Raw genomic sequence first — 19,523 nt, forward strand, 5'->3', positions numbered from 1 at the left:
CTGCTGAGCAGAGAGCCCCGATGCGGATCATATCCCAGGATACTGGGATCATGGCCTGAGCTGAAGGCAGAGGCTTTAACCCACTGAGTCACCCAGGCATCCCCTTTCCCCCACTTCTAACCAGACTGCCACCTCAGTGTCCCCTGTCAGAACTCTGGAGCCCCTAATGCTGCCCCAAATCTAGAGCCCTTGATGACATGGATGGGCAAGTGCCTAGAGGCCAGGGGCTCTGTGACTCTACAGGCTGCTGCCGCTGCTCTTGCCCTCAAATGCTCCCTCTCAGCTCTGCTTTGCCTAAACCCTTTTCACTGTGGAGCTCTTCTTCCTTCCTCCTCCCCTACCTGTCCCATCTCACTCCCCTGGCTGCTCCCCCAAGCCTGATTAGGGTGCCCCTGCTCTGTGCTCCCACAATACCCCGTGCTTCTTGTATCCACGCACATACCACCCTGCGATGTAGTTTTCTGGGGGTGTGAACACTAAACCTGTGGGGACAAGGACACACCTGCCCCGCTTACCTCTGTCCCCTCAGGTTCTAACATAGCCCCTGGCAGTGGTCGGGGGGCGAGGGAGGGGGCAAGTCTTCATGGAGTGGATGCACATTAGGTTTTGCTATGATGGCTGGTTGTTTTCACAAGGGACCAAATCCCACCTTGAACCTGCTGGCAGCTTCTACCGTTTGACTGCTGTGAGAGCCAGAGGAATTTCTCCTCTCGCTGAAGCTCAGCTTGAACAATACCAGGAAGATTCCCATGTCCCAGGCACTGTGGCTGACAAGGTCTGAAGGTGGGTAGGCTGGGAAAAGCAGAGGCAACTCAACACCATGAGGCGAGGGAGCTAGCAGATGAAACCTCAGGCCCTGGGAGCCCCGGACCCCCGCGGCAGAGCTGTGTGAACTGCTGTGTCCTGTGCACGGATCTGGGGAATGACTTCCCATTGTTAGCTGGTGCCTTGCTGGAGTCTGTCCCACTGCGTTTTCATATGGATCCACTCCTCAGCTCCCTTCTGTGTTGCTTGTTGGCTTTGATAGGATCGTTTCCTTGAAGGCTTTGGTTGCAGGAGACAAATGTGCTTGAGCTAGCTTCTGCTGTCCCGGGGAGTGTGTGAGACGGGACGCCGTGGTAGGAAGTGCAGTCAGACCTCGTGAGAGACTCTACCCGGCGACAGGGAGGTGATGAGATGTGAAGCCAGCCACATATAGCTGTCAGGCAAAGCCCTCTGCCTTCTCACTGCCACATCTGTCTGCTTCATTCTTCCCTCCCCACGGAACACCTTTCTCTGCCTCTCTGTGCACCTGCCGCGAGGGGCCACTGGAAAGTGTATGGAGCTTTCCCAGCTCGGAGCCTCTGTCTGAGATCGTGTCGGCATGGCCAGGCCTCTCTGCATTTGGGTTCCTGCCTCCTGCCAGTCAGCTGGTTGGAAGCAGCTGCTCACCACAAGTCCAGTCAGCCATGGCCTGGGGACAAGGGCAGGTACATTTATCTGTGCCTGGCCCCAAGAGTTGTGGCGGAGGTGACAGGGTAGTTCACGGAAGAGCGGATCCTGGGATTAAGCAGAATTTGCATATCTTGACCTTGACTGATGTGAACTTGTGTGTTTCAGTGTGACGGCTTCTGAGTGTCATGCTGGGAATCTTATTCTTTTATACAGATGTATGAGTGGGGGTGTGTGTGTGTGTGTATGAGAGAGAGAGAGGGAGAGAGAGGCAACATGTACCTGAGTGGTGGGTTCTTATCTCTTCCTTTACTCATTTGACCACATGGCAGTTTCTGTGCTGAGAGTCAGGGTTATGATGGTGAACAGAACAGACACAATCCTTGCTGTGACCCGCCAGGGAGATAGACGTCACACAGAGGGTCACACGAATAAAGTGTCCAAGCTGAGGTCTTCAGGGTGAGGTTAGTCTGCTAGTCGGTGGAATGGGGCAGGGAAAGGTGTTCCGTGTAGAGGACGAACATATATCAAAGCCCCGAGGCAGGAGGAAGAGTAATATCGAGAAATCAAGAGGCCTGTGTCGCTAGAGTTCAGGGAATAAGGGGGATTATTTTGCAAGCAGAGCCTGGGTTTTGTGGACTCTCACAGATCCTGCAAGGACTAGCATTTATCTAAGATCACGGGAAACAGCTCAATGCCTGTTCTTTTCTAAAGTCCCCGCCATTGCTCTGACCTCATGTACCTAAACTCGCAGAAAGTGGGCTGCCCACTCAATGCCTCTTTCCCCTGGCTGCAGTGAGGGGCTCTCTGATGCTTTTAGTCTCCTCACAGTACACAGGGACCCAGCCATCGAGCCCAGCATATGACTTCCGCTTGGGGACTTGGCATCTCTCTTGTTAGGTGACCTCATCCGCAGCTATCTCAGTCAGAGATACGGGTTTCTGAATAACATTGAACCCAAGTGTCTCATCCTCCCATTCTGATGCCTGCTCTCCTTGTTACCTCCTGCCTCTACCCTGTCTTCCCTCTGTCCCCCACCCCCTTCTTCCTTGTGCAGCTGGCTGGCCCCGGGCAGGTTGGTGCTGGAATGAGTGCTCAAGTCATTGTTGCTGGAGGTGGAGTAGCTCTGTGTTCTTCAGAGGCAGCCCTCCTCCACCACCAAGGGCACCCAGCCACCAGGAATTCCCAAGGTCTCAAATGCTAGCTTTTCCCATAAACACGGTCTTCCCCATCTCCAGGGCGTTTTTGGCTCTGGGCTTCTCAGGGGCTCTGAGTGCCCCAGGCCAGACCAGTTGGTCTCTTAGATCTTTGTAGCTTTGGAGGAGAGGTGGTAAGCCTGGAGAGGAGAGTTCTGGAGTGGGCCAGGCTAGGGGGGTGGAGACGCCCTCCATCTTGGATGTGCCCTGAGTCAGAACTGGCTGGGGAATGCAAGCCCTGTGCACCGACCAACATGCCATCCCGGGCCCTGACTGGCAGCCTCGCTTACCATCTCCTTACTGCCTGAAGACTGGCCAGGCCCTTAGCTCTCCAGGGAGAACTCAGACCCATGCTCTGCAGAAGTAATAGGTAATGCTTACATAATGCTTCCTGAACTCTAAGCACCCATACTTGTTAACTTAGTCCTCACAACCACCCCACAAGCTGGGGAGCAGTCTTGCGCTCATTTTACCCATGCTTCCAAGGTCACCCAGACATGGTGTGTGAGGCCAGGACCTGAAACCCCAGGCACAAGAACCTGCCTCACAGAGTGGTCCTCCCAATGTTAACTGACTTGGCGGCATCTTGATGAGACGATGGCGGGTGTAGGCAGGTTCCCCTGCTGCCCAACTTTCCAGGTTTACAAAATTTACTTCCTGATTTGTTTGCAAATGGGCATTTCTCTACAAAAACTGCTTCAGAAATTCCCAGCCCAATCTCAGAGGCCTTGGCATTCTAGCTGATGAGCCAAGGCTGCAGAGAACAGGAAGTGAGGGCCCTGTGGGAAGTCCCGGCGGTCAGGAGTCCCCAGGGAAGGGCGCCCTGCCCTCCTCTGGCTCTCTGCACCTCCCAGCCGACTTCAGGCCCTGTGTGTTGAGTGGAGGGACCCTGGGAACAAGCCCAGGCCCCAGAAACAGGGTTAGGGGAAAGCGAAGCCCTCCCCCAGACGCCTCTTGAAACCCCTTCTGCAAGTAAGCATGGTCTTTCCTTCTCCAACAGAAGAGACGGATTTGAAGGTGGCCAGGAGGCTGGCCTGCCCCTTCACTTTCTTCTTCCCCTGTGCCCTTAAACCCCATCTAGAGCAAAGGCCTGTTTCAATGCTATAACTATAATGCATGCTATGTCTTCCTCCCGCCTGCCCCTGCTCTAAGGGACACTTCCAGAGTCGTACAGCTGGTTAGCTGCAGGCCTGAGGATGAGATCTGGGACTTCTAGCTTGTCAAGGAAGCCCTTGCCACTGCTCCCCATGCATCAACCCAGACGGTCTTAAGGATCCCTGAGTTGTCTGCTCCCTGATGGCGGGATCCAGGGGCACGAAGCTGGAGAGCAAGTTCAGAAAGGCAAAGAAGAGAAAGTTTAGGGCATAGGGTCTTGGAGAGAAGGTGGGGAGAGTATCAAGCCTTGTGGACAGTGTCATGCCAGCTGCTGGGGTTGGGAGCCTGAGGGTAACTGGAAGAAGGGTTGGACACTCTGCTGCTCCATTAGCCTTGTCCCAACTGTATGAGCCTCCACATGATCCCCAAATAAACCAAGAAGATCCCCACCCAAGGGTCTTTGCATTTGCTGTTCCCTGCCCTGGGATACTCTTCCCCTTCTTTGACATCACTCGGGTCTCAGTTCACGAGTCATCTTCCCAGACTGGCCTTCCCTTCCACTTTACGTAAAACATGCACCCATCCCTAAGTCCCTCAAAAACAGGTCATGCTTCTGAGTTCCCCTGGAGCTCATACTATCCTATGAAGTTAGTGTATTTGTTTACTAGTTTCTTGTCTGCCTTCCTCCGTTAAATTATCAGGGACCTTATCTGGCTTTCCTCCAGTACCCAGAAGAGTGCCTGGCACATAGGATTAAGTCATTCCACGTTGTCTGGATGAAAGAGCGCACACACGTGTGAATGGGCTGCAGTCGGCTTGAGCACAAAGTGGGGTGGGCACAAAGGTCCAGTCTTGCTAAGCCAGCTCAGTTCCCCGTGTGAGACCGGGCTTTACAGAGATAAGAACCAGTTTGGCTTCTATTAGCCTGAGTCACCCTTTTGGAAGCTGGGCCTGGCAAGCCCTGCATGGGTGTGTGGAAGGCAGGCACAGGCCCTTCCTCTTCCTCTTCACAGGTAATCAGGAGGGAAGGAGCAGCTCCGCCCTGGGAGGTGTGAGTGGCACAGGTAGTGCCCACTGCTTCTCCTTTCTGTGCAGCAGCTTGGTCTGGAGCCAGAGGCTGGACGGTCTCAGAGGACCGTGGATTCTACCAGGCCCTTCCCACAGCTGCAGGTAAGTTTCTCTCACTCCTACTTTTTCATCTGAAAAATGGTGGGGGAGGGAATAGCTACCATTTGTGTTTACCAAATGCTCTCAGACTCTGAAGAGCAAGCTTCCAGGGAGACGTCAAGGGCAGGTAGCTCCAGGCCTGTCTGGGCGACCTGGCCGAGGGGGAGGCAGCAGCAGACCCCACAGATGCTGTGGGGCCGGGAACTCCAGCCCAATGCCTGCCAGGCCCCCAGATGACAGAGGGGGCACACCTGCTGCAAGAAAAATCTTGGAGCTCTTAGAGTGTATTGGTCATTTTCCACTGGTGAGAGAGACGTGGAAATTGGGGATATACTTCTGTCCAATGGGAGAAAGAACCATGTGAACTCCATGAGAAACACTGACAGAATTGGGCACCAGGTCCCAAGATCTGAAGGGTCAGATGCAAGGGCAGGGACTGGAATTCCGTGGCTACACGTGATTCGTTCCAGTGAATGGTTGTCTCATGAGGGTGCAGGCTCAGGTGGTCAGAACTTCTCATTTTTCAGGAATAGTCAGATATTCTGATTTCCTTCAGAAGTGTTTTGATTAAGTGAAACAAAAGAGTGAGCCAAGAAAATATTCAACCTGTGAGCTGCTACTGGTTTGCAATCTCTGCTTAAGATCTGTTTGGCACAGAGAAAAGATCTTAAACCTGGGAGTCTGAAGACCTAGTTTCAAATTCTGTGCCTGCCTTGAATGGGTGAACTGGTTTCCTTTCTGGGTCTCCCTCTTCTCAGTATCAAGAGGAGGCTGACCAACTCTCTGGGTCTCATGGGCACGGTGATAGCCAATTTTTCCATAAGCTTGCAGACCAGGTGCTCTGCCGAGCAATTAATATGGCCCATCTCTTCTAATCCTCACCACAACCCTATGAGGAAGCACTAATACTGTTCACTGTTTCATAAATGGGAACTTGGACAGAGAGGTTAAGTAATTTGCCCAAGACCAGACAGCTACTCTAAGGGGAGGAGCTGGGGTCCGCTGCAGACAGTCTGTTCCTAACCACCCTATTGTGCTCTTGGGGTGCAGAGACTGAGTGAACTCATGCAGGAAGAAGGACTTTGTAAACCACAATCAGTTTTTCCAAGAGCAGCAAATCCTCCCCTTTCCCTCAGCCGGTGAGGCAGTTTCCAGTGGAGTATGTTAAAATGTCAGACCATGGTCTTAGGATTCTTTCAAATGTGTAAAGAGGATGCCAGTCCCAGAACCAGACAGTGATAGAATGTGAAGGAACCTTTATGCTTGAAAGTCCACTTTGAAGTATTTTCAACTGGCATATGGTAGGCAATGAGTAAGTTCGAATTCAGGAGACGAGGGCGGGCAAGCCCAGTGAAGACACCATGTTTTCTGGGAGGCCAGGAGCAGGGCTCGGAGAAGGGAGACCATGGAGACCATGGAGAGATTTAGGGTTTGCCTCAAGGTCTGGGAGCTCGAGGACAGAGGAACAAGGACGAAGGTGGGTGTGCACCTGGGGCGCGAAACTTCCCTCACTGGCCCTCTTCCTCCTCTCGAACACCACTGACCTCACAGCTGAGGTGCGTGAAGAAGGTGAGGCAGGAGGAAGAGGATGTAAATGTAGAGGCAGTGAGAGTGATAGAGAAACTCTTTTTTACAACCCAAGTTTGAAGCCAACGTGAAGCTACTAGAGGAGGCCCTATCTTGATGTACATAGTGGGAGGAAGTGCGAATGGCTAAATTAAAAATTAACTTGATCCGAAGGGGAGTGATTGACCAACGTTGCATCTGCTGTGGTCTCTTTTCCTGAGTGGAAGGCTAAGGCTTTTGGTTCTTGTGTGCTTTATCTACCTCTGTATCTATCTAATAAAACGGACCACATCTCTGCTGGGCAGGACACAATGATGGGAAGCTAATTGTGCCTGCAATTTGCAGTACTAGCCACCAGATGGTACGAGCACCTTTTTAGGATTGGTATTATAGGGTGACCAATCATCTCAGCTTTCCAGGGATGCAGGACTTTCCGTACTAACATTGGAAAGCTTTGGAAAAACTGGGCGAATGGCCACCTTAGTCCAAAACCAGCTATAGAGCTTTCTTGTTAAGCTCTGTAAGGTTTTCAAATCATCCTTTCCTTACTACCAAAAAACAAACTCCTAAAATTTCCAAGCAATTGTGGAATAAATTGTTTCTCTAGAAGACGTGAGTTCCAATCAAAAAGAATGCCATAAGAGCAAATGTAATTGCTGCTTCTATTCCCTGTGCAATGAAACAGAGAGGAAAGAGGTCAGTTGCCTTTCTGGTAGGACTGGCGTATAGGAAGGGATGCAAGAGCTGGGTTCAAATTCTGCCTCAGCCACGATCTGGGGCAACTGATTTAATCTTTCTGAGCCTTGATGTCTTATTCTGTGAGGTGAGTGTAAGTATAAACCTGTCTTGAAAGTGGGTGTAAAGATACCACCCTGCGCAGCGGTCATGGGGTAAGTGAGATCCATGGGAAAGAATGAGCACACAGCCTGAGCCCGAAGCACAGAAGGTAAGAAACCCAGCTGTGCCCTCCCCCAGTTCCCGCCCCGCTCCCACTCCCTCTCCATCCACCTTTGGAGCTGGTCACCAAAATCAAGAAGGCAGGAGCAAACATGTGCCTCTAGAAGGACCAGATAAGTAGATAAAGAATGGCTTTCAGGGGCACCTGGGTGGCTCAGTGGATTAAGCCGCTGCCTTCGGCTCAGGTCATGATCTCAGGGTTCTGGGATCGAGCCCCGCATCGGGCTCTCTGCTCTGCAGGGAGCCTGCTTCCTCCTCTCTCTCTGCCTGCCTCTCTGCCTACTTGTGATCTCTCTCTCTGTCAAATAAATAAATAAAATCTTTAAAAAAAAAAAAAAAAAGAATGGCTTTCAGTTCAGATTCATATTGGACCCGGAACTGCTGGAGCAAAAACCATCTTGGGAGACTTGGAAACTTGTACAAGATCCACAGTAAGTTTGCCATTTGGACCAGGAGGAGGGCATGCTTCTTCTGAAGCCGTGATTGATAACAGTTGACTTTATATACAATCTCCCGACCACCGTTCTCAGGCCAGGAGGGCACTCAGGTCGGCTGAGACACCTGGAGGAACCTCTGTCTCCAAACCTGGTCTGTTGCCATGGGCAGCTTCTCACAAGCCCCTGGATTTGGTAAAAATCGACTTAGTTACGGGGCAGGGCTGGGTAGGTGGAAACTGGAAAGAGAAGATGTGAGATAGTATTTGCCCTCCCTCCTCCTAGTTGTACTGATATATTTACTCAGCTCTTGGAAAGAGTAACCAGAGACTTTGTACCATTATCTTAGTAAAAATTTCCGAAGTTTGGGCATGTGTGCTGTGTGCTGTGACGCTCGTGTACGCAGGAGTTGGCTGAAGGATCTAAACACGAGATCGAGCTGTTGCAACTTAAGGTGCACATTTGTCTGCCCAAAGCCGGCTGATTAAATTTTGATGATTGCTGTTTGCGTGACCTGCCTGCGGGCCAGCAGACACAGCTGGAAATGTTTCATTTATACCAAGGTTCACTGAGGTGTTCTGGTGAACTGGATTTGTTGGGAGGGATCGCTTGCTCTAAGGGGGATGGGACCTGGGGGCTGAGCTGCTGGGCTGAGGCGGGAGAGACTGGAGTTGGGAAATAAGATGTTCTTTCCCGAGAAGGACCAAGAACCTTCAGATCTCCCCCCTCTCTGTGCGGCGCCGGAGCCGGCAGGATCGGCTTGGGAGCATCTCTTCCCAGCTCTGCATTCAGCATGGTCCAGCTGGTGGCTTGGGATCATCCATCGGAGGGAGTGTTTATCCCAAAGAAACCAGCAAAAGCTACTAATGGGAACTTTTTTGGAGAAGCCAGCTGTCCGCGTGGACCAGCACAGCACAGCCCTGCCTTCAGGCTCAGTGCCCCCAGATCACACACCAGGTCTCCTCTATCTGTCCACGGGCCCCAGGGTGATCTAAATGAAACAAATCTGACAATGTCACCCTCTGATTCCAGGTTCTTTAAGATAAATTCCCTGTCCCTTGGTGCAGCATTAAAGGCCCTTCCTCCTCAGACTCCTGCCCAGACTTCTTCATGACTTCTGCCCCTACCCCCAAATGCTGTTTGGATTCTGCCATCCTGAAAAATACAGCTCAAAAAATACACATCGTGTTCCACATCTGGCCCAGGGCCAAACTTCCTGCTTTCCCACTTTACGCAGGGCGAAGAGGCAGAACAGATATGGAGTAGCCTGCCTGGTTCTTGATGCCCCATTGTGACCATCGGAAGCCTGCTGGGGGGAAGGTCACCGGGAAGCACCCCCAGCCTCACTGCCCAGGGGAAGCAAAAGGGAACCATCTCTAGATAAAGACAATATGTCCAGAGCCTCAAATGACTTCTACAATGTTTGTTGTACTACTGTGCCCAGCAGTCAATAGAAAGCAGCCAGGCATACGCAAGACAACCTGTGCACCAGACAGAAGCGGATTCCAGAAGGACATGCAGCAGGGATTCGGATAACACCTTGAGCAGCTGCAGACTTTACAAGAACCATGGATACCATGTCCAAGGATTTAAAAGACAAGACGGAAACTTTTGGCAGAAACCATACCCCCCCCCCGAAAAGGAAGCAGATGGCAGTCCTAGAACCGAGGGATGCAATTAGCTGAGATTGAGAAATAGCATTTATTGAACCCTTCCTATGTGGATGGTGCCCTAGAGGCACCAATAGCGGGCCAGGGCTTGGTCCCAGTACAGCCTGTCGAGTGTCACTCCGAGGACATGGTTGTCCTATTTCTCTCTGAGTGGGCCTTTGTCAATTCTGCTGTCACCAGGGCAGGGCAGGGCTCAACATGTAGAAGGCACTCGATGTAGTTTGCTGCCTGAAGCTCACAGGGAGAGCACAAGGTCTGAGTGGGAAGGCAGGGTCCACGCCATGGTGTGGTCATTGAACTGAATTCGGGAACTGGAGTGAGGGGCTGAGCACCCGGAACTGAGAATAAGTTTAGTCAGAGATTTCCTGTGGGCAGAAATCATAGGGACTCCCAACTGTTTTTGATAAGACGGAACCAAGAGTGGAATTGTGGCCAGAAGCGTGAGGGGAGGGGAGGAGCCTCAGTCCCCGGCTCACTTCCTCCCCCAGCCCAGACGGTGAGGGCCTCCCCCTCTGGAGTCCAGCCCGGCGAGCCAAGTGGGGTGGATGGGGTTAGGGGCATTGTGACTGACCTTTCCCACTTTACGCGGGGCGAAGAGGCAGACGCAATAGCTTTCCATTGTGTGAGTATCTGCTACGTGCCAAGGTCAGGGTTGAGTACACCGTGTGCAACATCTCAGTCCTCACGGAACCTGTGACAAGGCCTCAATTATCAGCCCGGTCTAATGGATAATGAAACTGCAGACAAGAGAACAGGGCGTGGGTGGCCCAGCTCCTAAGTGACATGGGAGAGGGCAGCCCCAGGTCAGCCTGACTTCTCAGCCTGGCCCTAGGGACTCCCTCCTCCCCACCTGGAAAGGCCTGCTAGGCCACTTCTCCAGCAAAGGTGGAGAACCTAGGGTTCTGCTCTCTGGGAAAAATCTGTCTCTCTGAATTTAGGCTGGGGACAAGGGAGCATTTACCCAGGAGCCACAGTGTGGGCGGGACCGTGACCTGGAATGCTATCTGAGGGCAGGCAGGCAGGATGGAGCCCCTCGGGGTTCCCTGGGCAAGTCATCCTCCTCTTCAGTCTCCAGGGATGTTTTTCAAGGGGTGATGAGGTGACATTGAGGAGGACTTCAGAAGTGGCATTGAAAGACAAGTAGGAGAGAACTTAGCACAGTGGGGGCTCGCTGCCTTCCATCTCAGCAGGGTTGGTGACCAGTTTAGGCCCCTGATGATTCGTAGGTGTTCCAGAAATTATAACCTCCAATTCAGCAAATGCTGAATGAATGTCGCAAATAATCAAGCAGGTTCTTACCCATCACATCCTCCAGCCAGCCCTCCCCAAAACCAACAGAACTCCCCCTTGACCCTCAAAGGTAGATATTTTTCTTGCATGTGTTTCAAAGGCGAATGCCTTCCTCAAGGTCACTCATCTTGTGAGGACAGAGGGGACAAGTACAAGTCACTTTGTCCCTCAAAGTAATCACCCAGGGAAATGATACAATTTTGGCAGAAATGTTCCATTTGCTCTGAAAGAAGAGTTCTTTAAAGATTTGAGAAATTCATCTGTAACCTTCATTTTAAAAAATCTTTTTAAATTGAGGTATAATTGACATATAACATATTACTTTTTTAAATTGAGATATAATTGACATATAACATTAGTGGTATACAACATAGCTGTTTTCACCAATCACCTGTTTTATATACATAGTTATAAAAGTATCTTTTTTCTTGTGATGAGAACTTTTACCATCAACTCTCTTAACAACTTTCAACTATACGATGTAGCCGTCCTCTTTGAAGGATTTTTGCCCTCATTTGGACACTGACATTGATTTGTTGGTTAAAAACAAAGTCAGACTCATCAAGATCAGCTGTTGAACAGGATGACCACTGGCTGGGAGTCTGAAGACCCGGATTCCTAGGCATACCTTTACTGTTAATGCTCTGTGTGGCCTTGGACATGTCCCTTTCCCTCTTTGGGTCTTTCTGAATGTTCTTCAAGACAGTGATAGGGTGGGTAAGACGACTGCCGAGCTCCCACCTAGTTCTCCAATGGTGTAATCTGTGCTTCTGCATTAACACTGGGCCCTCTGATCATGTAAAGCCCTGTCCATGCTCTTGCCATCCATAAATGGGAATATGCATACCTTTTTCCTAACTTCTAGAACGTAGTAAGGAAAGAAGTTAATGCTTATGTGTGCTCACTGCAGGCTAGAATTTCTTCCTTCCTCTCTCCTTTCCTCTCTCACTTTCTCCCTTCCTTCCTACCTCTTCCTTCCTCCCTCTTTTCACCCATAGAGGAAGACATGATCAATCCCACTCTGGGCACTGAGGCAGAAGGGGCAGTTCAAGGTCACATGGGTAGCAAATGGACAGATCCATCTGTCCAAGGGTTGAGTTGACCCCATTTTCCCAAGACCATACTTTAAAGACGTGGATCCCAGGGAGAGAGCTGAGTTCAAAGCACCTCTCAGGAAACTGACTCCACGGCAGGGGTCAGCGGACTTCAGGTCAAATGCAGCCAAAAACAACTTAATTTGCAAAAACTCAAGTTTCCCTGTCCTACTCTGAAAAACAGAAATGCCCTGTTTTTGTAAGTTAGGTTGTGTTAGAAGGTAACTGGCTTGTCATTTACAGATCACCTATCACTGTTTACGCGACTGTTTAAGCTGAGCTGAGAAATCATGACAGAGACAAACCCTAAAATATTTACTATCTGGTCCTTTACAGAATGTTTGCTAGTCCCTGGTCCAGAGTCCAGCACGGCTGTCCATCCTTCAAAGAACACAAAGTGTCATGAGACTGTTCCATGTGCTGAAGGGCCCCACCACTTGACTTGTTAGAAAGGAGGATTTTTCTACTTAAATCTATTTTTTTCCCTTAAATCTATTTTTAAAAAGGTCAACAAACAGTCTCAGGATACCTGTCAGGCCAATGAGGGAGTTAGTTTTCATCGCGCTATTCCCAGGAACTCAGTGAAGGGGAAATAGAAATCTTAATTTTGGGGAAATTGCACGGGGGGAAAGGGGAGGGAATCAGTTACGACACCCCGTTGCGACACTCAGCACGGTTGAAAGTGACAACAACAAGGGTTTCTCATTTTGGAAATATGAGGGCATTTCCGTTTCTCAGAGTAGGACAGGGTGGCTTGGGTGAGTGACTATTTTCTTTATAAGCGGCAACTCGGGGCCCGAAATGGCAGTGTCGTGTTGCCTCGCTGTGGCCGCAGAATGGACACCTGCAGGTATCCCCTCAGTTACCTGATCTCTTTCCTCCTTTTCCTGTTTCCTTCAGAGACAGCCTGCCACCCCTCAGGGAAGAGACCTTGCAGGATGCAAGTCTTCAGGTAAGGCCGCCCCTGCGAAGGCATGGTGGACAGACAGGCAAATGGAGCCACTACCGGCTGTGGGGGGCCGCTGACCTCCACAGTGACTGCGATCTGAGTTTGGGCTGGAAAGGGAGGTCGTTATTCAGGAAAGGGGAGCCACATCTGTGGTCTTCAGGGAGTATGTCTCAGAATATCTCAGACAGGCAGAACTTGGCCAGAGGCCTGGATGATTGTCCCGGAGACCCTGGCAACTCAGTGAGTGACAGGCGTGGAGTCACGCTGAGGCTCTTGGCTGGGCAAGGCAGCCAGAGGGAGGCCCGCGGTGGGCGGTGCACAGCCCAAGACTGCCGGCCAGCCTTGCGGGTCCATGTGGACATGATGGAGGACCCTGCTCCTTTGTGGCCTCAGTTTCCCCATCTGTGACATGGGGTTAAGGATAACCCCCTGCCTGCCTTACAGTGTTGTTGTGAAGATCAAAGAGCCCCATGAGCACGACTGCGATTTTAAAAAATTGGGCCAGGAGTTTTGTGAGATGTCACCAACATTGTAAAATTGACAGGCTGTGGCTCTGTCCCCATGGGCCCTCTGTCCTGTAACATTCTGGGACTAAGCCACACCAGGGTGATTTCACCCTTGAATCGAGTTTCCCTGGCTTGAGGCTGCAGTTCGGGATTCTGTGGGTGAGTGTATGTGTGTGAATTTCTAGACATGGGAACTTCTTCATGGGCTTTCCTCTGCCTCCTCCTACTGACTGGGGCCTCCAGGAGATGTACCTCGAGGTCTCTAGTAGGAGACTCATCCAGATGCTCAGAAGAATCTGGAAAGGTCCGACACTCAACATGTGCAAAGACCTTTACATTTCGTCGATCCATCCCTCACTGAGCTCATGAGCTCCCCAAAGTCACCCGATGTTATGGGCATTGGTAGCCACATTTCACTTGTGAGGAGAGGAGGCACAGTTCCAAGGTCACACAGGTGGGCAGCAGGGCACAGAGGGCCCATGTTCAGGCTGGGGCTGTGCAAGCCTGGCTCTCAGCCCTTCACCAAGGGCTCGATAGCCACATGTGGCTGGTGACTACTATGGTAGAACGTGGGCCCACTGCTTTCCAGAGGTGGCAGCTGGGCCTCCTCTTCGTCCATGTAGACCTCAGCGTCTCCTCCATGCCAGGGATGGGCTAAAGCACCATACCCATGCCAGAAAGCTGAATGCAGGTTCAGTGAGCTCTAGGGGACACAGGAAGGGTGGGGAGCACAGGACTGGGCACACAGAGGTTGTTCACCATAGCGGGGGTCTTTCGCATTTCAGAATCTGGGATATTAACCAGAAGACCTTCTACCTGAGGAACAACCAGCTGGTCGCTGGGTACTTGCAAGGCTCAAATACTAAATTGGAAGGTGAGTGGTTGCCAGGAGAGTGGATGTTGTGTGGGAGTAGGAGGGTTACTTAGGTCTGGAGCCCCCACCTGCTGGCACTGTGTCCCAGGGCCACAGCTGGCAGGGAGAGGGCACAGAAGGCAAGGTGCTCCCTTTCCCTCCATGACTATGAAGGCTTCCATATTCCTATATTGTTCAGATCCTAACTGCCACCCAAAATGAACACACCACATCTAAAGCTGGGTTCCATCCCTTATCCATGGATACCACATTCAGCCATGTTCTGGTCCTTGTTCTAAACAAGCTCCATGACCTTGGGCAGGCTTCCCCAACTCCATCCCTCAGTTTTTCCTTCAGGGAAATGAGGCCGGCATGATGGCACCATGAGAGAGTCTTTGACACAAGTTTCCTGGGATGTTTTGACGGCTGACTTGGTACAATGGGATGGTTCCGACCCTGCCCTGTCTCCTTGTTCTCAGCTCCCTGCCTCGCCCTAAAAGAGTATGAAACTGGCCTTTCCTGTCCTTCTGTTAATTCTCCTGAAGAACACGCCAAAGCACAGGAAGGCTGAGATTTTCACTGCTGTGTGAGGGCTCAGAGACTACCAAGGCCAAGAGGCAGGTTCAGAGTCACCCAGGTGCCTGTAGACCAAGCCCCAGGGCCCAGTGTGCTATTTTTCTGCACCCCTGGGGACCTGGAGCACAGGTATCCTGGGGAGAAGGAAGGACAGTAACCACACAGAGCAGAATCTAGGCGACACAGTCCTTGAAGAATAACTCAGAGACTACTTGGTTTGATCTTCTGTTTGAATGCAGACTAGGAAGATGGGGCTTTCCCGTCCTTCTGACCTTTGGGTTTTAGTTGGTGGGTGGGCGGTGGGGAGACAGAAAAATCTCCTGGCAAAGTCTGGGCTGCCTCCTTCTCTCTCTGCAACCTGACCCTGCCTTCTTCTCTTCCCCAGAGAAGTTAGATGTGAGGCCCATCGAGCCTCATACCGTGTTCCTGGGGATCCATGGGGGGAAGCTGTGTTTGTCCTGCATCAAGTCTGGCGATGAGACCAGGCTCCAGCTGGAGGTAAGGACCCATCTCAGATAACAACCACCCCAAACCCCATAACTGGAACAATGGCAGTAGGCTCTTTCTCGGGACTTGGGGTTGATGAGGCAGGTGTAGCGGGCCGTGTGCTCTGCTTGGCGTAGCTCCCGTCCCTCCCGTAGCGGCATCAGCGGCGAGTTCTGCTGGGGGTGGGGGGCGATGATGGCTTCTCACTCCCCAGGCTGCTGTTCCAGATGCTCTCGGAGCACCGAGGTCAGCGTAGGCCTCCTTACAGCATGGCTGCTGACTTCCAAGCCAGATTATTCCACAAAGACAAGCCTCCATGTGCAAATGTGTATCAAACCCTCACTGACATCATTCAGCTCACATCCCATTGGCTGAAGCTAGTTGTGGGGCTAAGTTTAGTCTCGAGAAGGGAGGGGACCAGGAAGGATGGTTGCCTTGGAGGCCCCATTCTCTGTGTGCCACTCTCCTGCCCGAGGGCCCCCGACCCACTTGGCAGGAAGAGGGCACAGAAGGCAGGGTGCTCCCTGTCCCTCTTCCAAGGAAAGCGAAGCTTCAAGACCTTTCTCTTCTAAGCCTTATCTACTCAAACCCACCCATTGGCATCCCATATGGGGCCCTGTGCTCCTTGCTCCCCGCAGTGTGAATGGGAAGAGATGGCTTTGCCTCAGGGGCTTGTGGGTCAGGATCTTTACTCAGTGTGAGTAGCTGTAACTAACTGGGCACCATCCCTTCTCCCGACCGCAGGACAGGGGCATTCTTTCAGAGGGCAACTGCTCTGTGTGGAGGGGGGATGAGGAGGACAGTGTGTGTACTGTGCCAAACGTGCTGTGGTGACCTCTGCCCACCCCTGGCCCCATGCCCTCTTGCCAGAGGCGCAGATAGAGAGAACTCCGGCCTCCGTGTGCACCGCCCTCTGCTGAAGATGCCATGTGTTTACCAAACGTCCTGGCCCAAGGCTAGAGTGGCCAGATTTCCCAAAGTCAAGGCGTGACTGTGGGACAGCCTCTTTGTGTCAGTACTGTCCCAGATGGCCTGGGACACGTGGCCAGCTGCAGGGGTCCCTGGTCAGTGTTTCTCCAGCTCCTTCTCTAGGCCAGCCAGGGGCCAAGTGTGGGCAGGGCGAGGGAGGCAGCATGGGATCTCTGGGCTCCCCAGCCCTCACTGCTCCTGTCTTGGCTTCCAGGCAGTTAACATCACGGACCTGAGTAAGAACAAGGATCAAGACAAGCGTTTCACCTTCATCCTCTCGGAGAGCGGCCCCACCACCCGCTTCGAGTCCGCCGCCTGTCCCGGCTGGTTCCTCTGCACAGCACTCGAGGCCGACCGGCCCGTCAGCTTCACCAACACGCCCGAAGAGGCCATGACGGTCACCAAGTTCTACTTCCAGAAGGACTAGTGGTGGGACCATGCCACACTTCCCCCATGCCCAGCACATCGATGATTCCAGAGACGCCTCTCCACGCTGCCCATGGCCTCCTGGCTGTCACAGGGGCTGGGAGGGGCAGCCCTTGGTGGGGTAGGCCCTCGGAAGGATGGCCGAGAGCCCCTGTGACAGGACTCTGTCGCCAGCCCCTCAGCTAAGTGACCTCGATGCTGCCTCCATGGTAGTCTTTCTAATGTGCAGCTCAAGCCACAGCCCTGCTCCAGGCCTTCCAGCGGGGCCTGTGCCTTCCGGACGGAAGCCAGGCTGCTCCGCCAGCTGGCCCTCCGCTCTGCCGGCCATGACTCCTTGTCCTCCTCCCTCGCCCTTCGCCTGTCTGCATCCTGGATCCCTCAACGCCCCATGCTGCCTCCCAAACCTTGTCTTGCAAACATGCTGTTCTGTGAGGAAAACTCACAGAGTCTGTGCCACAACGGCAGACAAGGATTTCCTTTTTCTTTTAAGCCAACTACATCCAGTCTGAAGGAGAGCCCTTTATTTAGAAACTGTGGCCTTTCTGGAAAGGGGGTGGGGAAGGGGGAAGAGAGCTCTCCCTTTTGGTTTCCCTGTCGTATTTTTGTAACACCCTAACCTGCAGAAAAGAGAAATTAGTTTGTTATGCTGGTCCCTAGTTTTTCTCTTTCTGTCATGTTCCTCAAGTCTGGCTCCCACTGCCCAGGCCCAGCACCATCTCCACTCCAGGCCTTGTACAGCAGCCCCCCGCTTTTCCTCCCCCAGCCCGCCCATCAGAAGCTCCCAGCTCCCAGGGTGCAGAACTTTGGCTCTCCTGGGGCCAGGTCTCCTGGGAGGGAGGAATTGTTCTTGGACTATTTTAGCACTTCGGACACTCTGAGACTTGTTCAAGGACGTTTGTGCTTCCGTCTGTCTCCCACCCCAGAGTCCCAGACTGTGAGCTCCTGAGAGTGGGAAGCATGACCTGAGTGGGTTTTGGGCCTGGCCCTCAGCATATGCTCATTGAATGTGTGTTATGTGTGCAGAGTAGAAAGTCTGCTACTCCCTGTGACCGAAGCTCTGTTTTACAATAAAATCTTGAAAACTCATCTACTTTGTTGGCTGTGTCTCTGGCCTCGCCAGGCTTGGTGCATGGAGAGCTTGGGAAACGAGGAAGTCAATGGGCCTTTCTCACCCTGGGGGCTAGGCCTGGCTGCCTCGCTTCTGAGAGTCCTTTCCTCCTCGGGCCTCACTCTCTGGATATGTGAGAGCGCATCTCCCTGGCAGGAAGGTGGGTAGCACTGCTGTCCACCATGGCCGCCAACAGAAAACAGTGCAAACACCCGTCACTGAGGAATGAACACAGACATCGTGTATGTTCGTACAAAGCACAGAAAGCAGGTGGACGGCAGTTGGCTGCGCGCCACAGGGAGGTGCACCTTGACCACATGACGCGGGCCGTGGGAGTCACACGAGCACTCCTGGAGCGCGAGTCTGTGGACATAAAGCTAAAACAGGACAAACTGAGCCGTTGCAGGGAGGGGTGTGCAGACGGGGGGTGCAAACAGAGAGAGAAGCAGGGACGGGCTGTGTCCGAAAGCGGGGCAGTGGGGTGACCCCCTGAGAGACAGAGGGTCAGATGGGAGCACCTGGGGGCTTTTAGGATCCAGATGACACTCTATCTCTTGGCTGCGGTTAGGCGGTTTTCTGGGTGTATGCTATATTTCACAATTTCGAAATCTAAAAAAAGAAAAGCCTTGGCCCTCTGGGGAGTGAGGAAAGGGGGCACTGGGAAATGATGAGATCGCCAAGTAGACTATTGAATTTGGCCCCTCGAGGTGTAGGAGCATAAGATTGTCTTCGGACCTTGCTCGGCTACCAGCCAGGCCAGTGGCCAGTGTGGTCCCTCCTCCCTCCCGGGTTCTGCTGACTTCTGGACTTGGTCTCTGGAGCCCTCGAGTCAAGGCCGACTGGGTGGCCTCTGTTCTTGAGGCCTGCTGCTCCTTGTTCCCAGAGAGAGCTGACTGAGACAGGGTTTGCAAACAGCGCTCCCGGCACTTGTCTCCAAGGTCCGGGAAACAGAACTCAACATAGCTAGGCCACGAGGCGGCTGCAGGTCTCAAACCCTGCTCCGGCCGAGCCCTCTGCTCCTCTCCGCTTCCCCAACAGGACTTCACACACCTCTTGGCTGGAAGAGATTTCACTGCTAATAACTAAGTTCAATGGGTTAAAAGGCCATCGATTGGAGAAAATCTTTACTATCTCTAGGTCTCAGCTCCTCAGAGAAGGCAACCCTTGGGTCAGCCGTCTCTTACTCCCATGGAAGATGGAAGAAGCCACACACCTGCTCCGCGGGGACAACATAGGATCAAATGAGCCAGTATGGGAGTGGTGCTGGGCGTCAGGGAAGGATCCCAGCGGCTGGTAGATTTTTAGTCCTGGTGAAGGAGGACGTTCAGGGCAGAAAACCCTTCAGGGCTTAATGGCAACAACACTTGTGGGGCCCCACCGCCATCCCGCCCTCCACTGACAGAAGGGAAACTTGAGGTTTGGACTCTTCATGCGATCAGATCAAGCAGCCGGTGGGTTGTAGCTAAGTAACAGGGGGGGGGAGGAGCGGACAATCAAGGGCACGGGCTCTCGAGTGTTCCGGCTCTCCCACTGGGAACGTGCACTCCCGCACAAGCAAGTTCATGTCTTGGAGGCTCTGTTTCCTCCTCTCTAAATGCAGGTGATAGCGAAAGCCCGGGGTTGACTTACTGAAGCTTTGCCATATTACTGTGATCGTATTACTGTCACTTGTTTTCTAAGAGTCAGGGCTCAAAGGAATCTGCTTCAAAGCCTTGCTGCTCCAAGCCTGGTTCCAAGATCAGTATCATCA

The 19,523-nt window shown here is 52.4% G+C and overlaps 1 protein-coding gene across 3 annotated transcripts; it reads left to right on the forward strand.

Moving 5' to 3' along the window:
* Positions 1 to 4,711: 4,711 nt before the first annotated feature.
* Positions 4,712 to 17,751, forward strand: IL1RN (interleukin 1 receptor antagonist). Of its 3 annotated transcripts, none has more exons than XM_045978711.1 (5): positions 4,712 to 4,892; positions 12,801 to 12,852; positions 14,141 to 14,229; positions 15,170 to 15,282; positions 16,454 to 17,751. In XM_045978711.1, exons 2-5 carry the CDS (start codon positions 12,839 to 12,841, stop codon positions 16,664 to 16,666), a joined length of 429 nt encoding a protein of 142 aa, XP_045834667.1. In that variant the 5' UTR covers positions 4,712 to 4,892; positions 12,801 to 12,838; the 3' UTR covers positions 16,667 to 17,751. The 3 variants fall into 3 exon arrangements, with proteins under 3 accessions (XP_045834667.1, XP_045834666.1, XP_045834665.1); XM_045978710.1 differs by lacking the exon at positions 4,712 to 4,892 and adding an exon at positions 12,584 to 12,658; XM_045978709.1 differs by lacking the exon at positions 4,712 to 4,892 and having other exon boundaries at positions 12,672 to 12,852.
* Positions 17,752 to 19,523: the final 1,772 nt, after the last annotated feature.

The sequence above is a fragment of the Meles meles genome, chromosome 15 (assembly GCF_922984935.1).
Source record: "Meles meles chromosome 15, mMelMel3.1 paternal haplotype, whole genome shotgun sequence".
Taxonomy (NCBI): domain Eukaryota; kingdom Metazoa; phylum Chordata; class Mammalia; order Carnivora; family Mustelidae; genus Meles; species Meles meles.

Coding starts and splice junctions, on each gene's coding strand:
- IL1RN (XM_045978709.1), top strand. CDS start 12,737: ATGGACACCTGCAGGTATCCCCTCAGTTACCTGATCTCTTTCCTCCTT. Junction 12,853..14,140: donor TGCAGGATGCAAGTCTTCAG/GTAAGGCCGCCC, acceptor TTCGCATTTCAG/AATCTGGGATATTAACCAGA. Junction 15,283..16,453: donor AGACCAGGCTCCAGCTGGAG/GTAAGGACCCAT, acceptor CTTGGCTTCCAG/GCAGTTAACATCACGGACCT.